At 50.4% G+C, this 2,658-nt stretch overlaps 1 protein-coding gene across 1 annotated transcript; it reads right to left on the bottom strand.

The window, feature by feature from the left end:
* Positions 1–586: 586 nt before the first annotated feature.
* Positions 587–1,330, bottom strand: LOC119325167. The gene has a single exon (XM_037598921.1). The coding sequence runs from the start codon at positions 1,290–1,292 to the stop codon at positions 804–806; it is 489 nt and encodes a 162-aa protein (XP_037454818.1). The 5' UTR covers positions 1,293–1,330; the 3' UTR covers positions 587–803.
* Positions 1,331–2,658: the final 1,328 nt, after the last annotated feature.

Below are 2,658 nucleotides of genomic sequence, written 5' to 3'. Positions count from 1 at the left end.
CGTACTACATGACGCCAATGCAAAAGGTGACAACTAACAAGAAGCTGGCCAGCTGTGCGCGCCCACAGATCTTCCAACATCTTCATCTTCTTCCGCAAGTCGAAGAGTTGAAGCGGGGGAGGCGAATCATGTACGACCCGCTTGTGAGAGAGCATGTCGGAGGGTGGCCCACCTATCAGCCTCCCCATGCGGCCGGGTCGCACGTACGACCCGGTCGTACAGGATTATTTTGCTGGAGCGGGGATTTCCATTTGCTACGTCGTCGGTCGCGCCAACAGTAAAATACTACGTAAACCTCGTCGGAATCCACACACATACATAAACCTCGTCGGAATCGAGGGATTGCTCTCGTGCTCGAAGTTGCTGGCCTGATCTGTCCGGCTGGGGCCACGCACGGGAGCCGCATGACGGAGGAAGCGCCGGCGACACGCCACTCATCTCGCAGAGCTTATCCAAAACCAAAACAGGGGGCGGGACGCATCCACACTTCAGAAACTGAAACAGAAGAAAAAAGTTGTTGCGGCAAATCATCCATGATCCATGGATGGATAAACCTCCGGCACGGGACAGATTAGATGCATGTATGTGTCTCCAATTTGTCTCTCATGATTATCCATATCCAAAACCAGAGGGAGTTGTACACAGCGGAGCAGAGAGGACGAAGAGGCTCACTCTATGTGAATCTACGAGCTAGCTAATTAACCAGGCCGGAACCCAGAACTGGGTCTGAACTCCAATTCTTACTGGAACTTTTTCCTATCTACTTTATCTTGCTAATGGCATGTCGACGTTGGTTGGTTTGTCTACCGGTGGTTGTCGCCGGCGCGGTCGCCGGCCATGGACACAGCGGAGAGCCTGCTCGGACGGGGGCGCAACCCGCCCACGCGTTTCCGCTGCGCTGCGGGGGACGGCGCGAGTGCCCTGCGTGCCCAGTGCCCACTTTCCATGGGGACAAGCCGCACCAATGCGCTGCCCATCTGCTTCGAGCCGGCGCTGCCGATGGACGGCGGGCAGCCAGGCTTGCTGTTGCAAGATGGAGCCGCCTGCTTGCGGTCTTTGTGGAGGCTGCACCGGAAAGAGCCCGGGTGGTTCGTCGGGGAGCACATGCAGGACCGACGGCTCTTGCTGGCGGCACCGGCAGGGGCAGAGGAGGAGGACGAAACGCTGACGGACTTGCCCGGCGAGCGTGTAGCGCCACCGGCGGGGAGCTTGACGCGGGTGGGCGAGGCGGAGCGGTAGCTGGGAATCGACAGGACCGGGCCGCTGGGCCGCCTCGCCGTCGCCGTCGCCATGAGAGAATAGATCGAGGAGTGCAAACGTTGGAATCAGGTTGGACTGTTGGCGTAAACTGAAAAGACCGCGGCTTGGGCGCACTATATAGAGTTGGAGGGGTATTCTGGGGAGAGCAGAACCGGGGTTCGGGCATAAAGCAGTGGGCGTCTGAGCTGTGGGCCTAGACGGCAGCACGCCGGACCTGGTCTGGGTTCAAGGCAGTTAGGTCCACCCCCCAATATTTTAGGACTCATGCCAACTTATTTTGAATATCCTTTACTCTGAAATAAATCTTTGGAATATCAGTGTCAAAATCTGGTTTGTTTTGAAACTAGCATCCGGCTATTATGCAGGTAAAACCACAACAAAAATATACTCCCTCCGAACTACGGAGTAAAACCACGACAAGTATTATCAAACGGACGGAGTATTAACAAGTCATGTTTAAAAAAACTACTGTTCACCCACAAAAAAAATAGTGACGATTTCTCCCAGAAAGGAAAAAAAAATCATTCGAACGGCAGCAACAAATTGGGACACACAGTTGTTTCCGTGTGAAACGCATTGATCCATAAACTTTTGTCTATAGAGAAAGAGTCTTACTGAAGCATCAGCATTGATGGGACTTTGGCAATGTGGATCCTAAAACTGTGTCTAGCCCAGGTGCCGCCCATCGATTGTGGCAGGACCCATCTCATGTTTGTTGTCTATAAACCTACTAGTAAAAAAAGACCTAATGTGGGACACATTAGTCTCGGTTTAATTTTGGCCCAGTACTAATGATATCATTAGTTCCGGTTCAAACGGCTATGCATTAATGCCTGTTCGTATTGAATCTTTATTACCGCTTCGTGCCACGAACCGGTACTAAAGGGATGATGGCAGGCTGGCGTCAGGACGGTGCCCCACGAGCCCCCTTAGTTCCGGTTCGTGGCACAAACCGGTACTACAGGGCTAACCTTTAGTACCGGTTTGTGCCACGAACCGGGACTAAAGGGGTTTGACCTATAATCCCGGTTGAAGACACAAACCGGGACTAAAGGGCCCATTTTCAAACTCTACCTGTCCCCCCCCCCCAATCGCCTTTTCAGTTTTGTAAAAAGCAAAAGAAAATGATAAAAACTTTAAAAATTAAAATCCTTCAAGATGCAGTTATGTTACTACATCTACTAGTTAGGAAAATTAAAAACTTAAATTTGGACATGTTTTGCAAAAAAATGTTATGAAAATGTAAAACGGCCATATCTTTTGCATACGATGTCGAAAAAAAGGATAATATATCAAAAAAATCAGAATGAAAATCCGCATCCGACTTTAACCGCATACGGCATGTTTGCAATTTTTTAGAATCCTCAAATTCTAAAAGGAAAAAAAGATATGCTCAAA

Source organism: Triticum dicoccoides, chromosome 6B (genome assembly GCF_002162155.2).
Source record: "Triticum dicoccoides isolate Atlit2015 ecotype Zavitan chromosome 6B, WEW_v2.0, whole genome shotgun sequence".
Taxonomy (NCBI): Eukaryota; Viridiplantae; Streptophyta; class Magnoliopsida; order Poales; family Poaceae; genus Triticum; species Triticum dicoccoides.
The sequence above is the reverse complement of the archived record's forward strand: the minus strand, read 5'-3'. Positions and strand labels throughout refer to the sequence as shown.

Excerpts from the sequence above, each read along its gene's own strand:
- LOC119325167 (XM_037598921.1), bottom strand. The coding sequence starts at position 1,292 with ATGGCGACGGCGACGGCGAGGCGGCCCAGCGGCCCGGTCCTGTCGATT.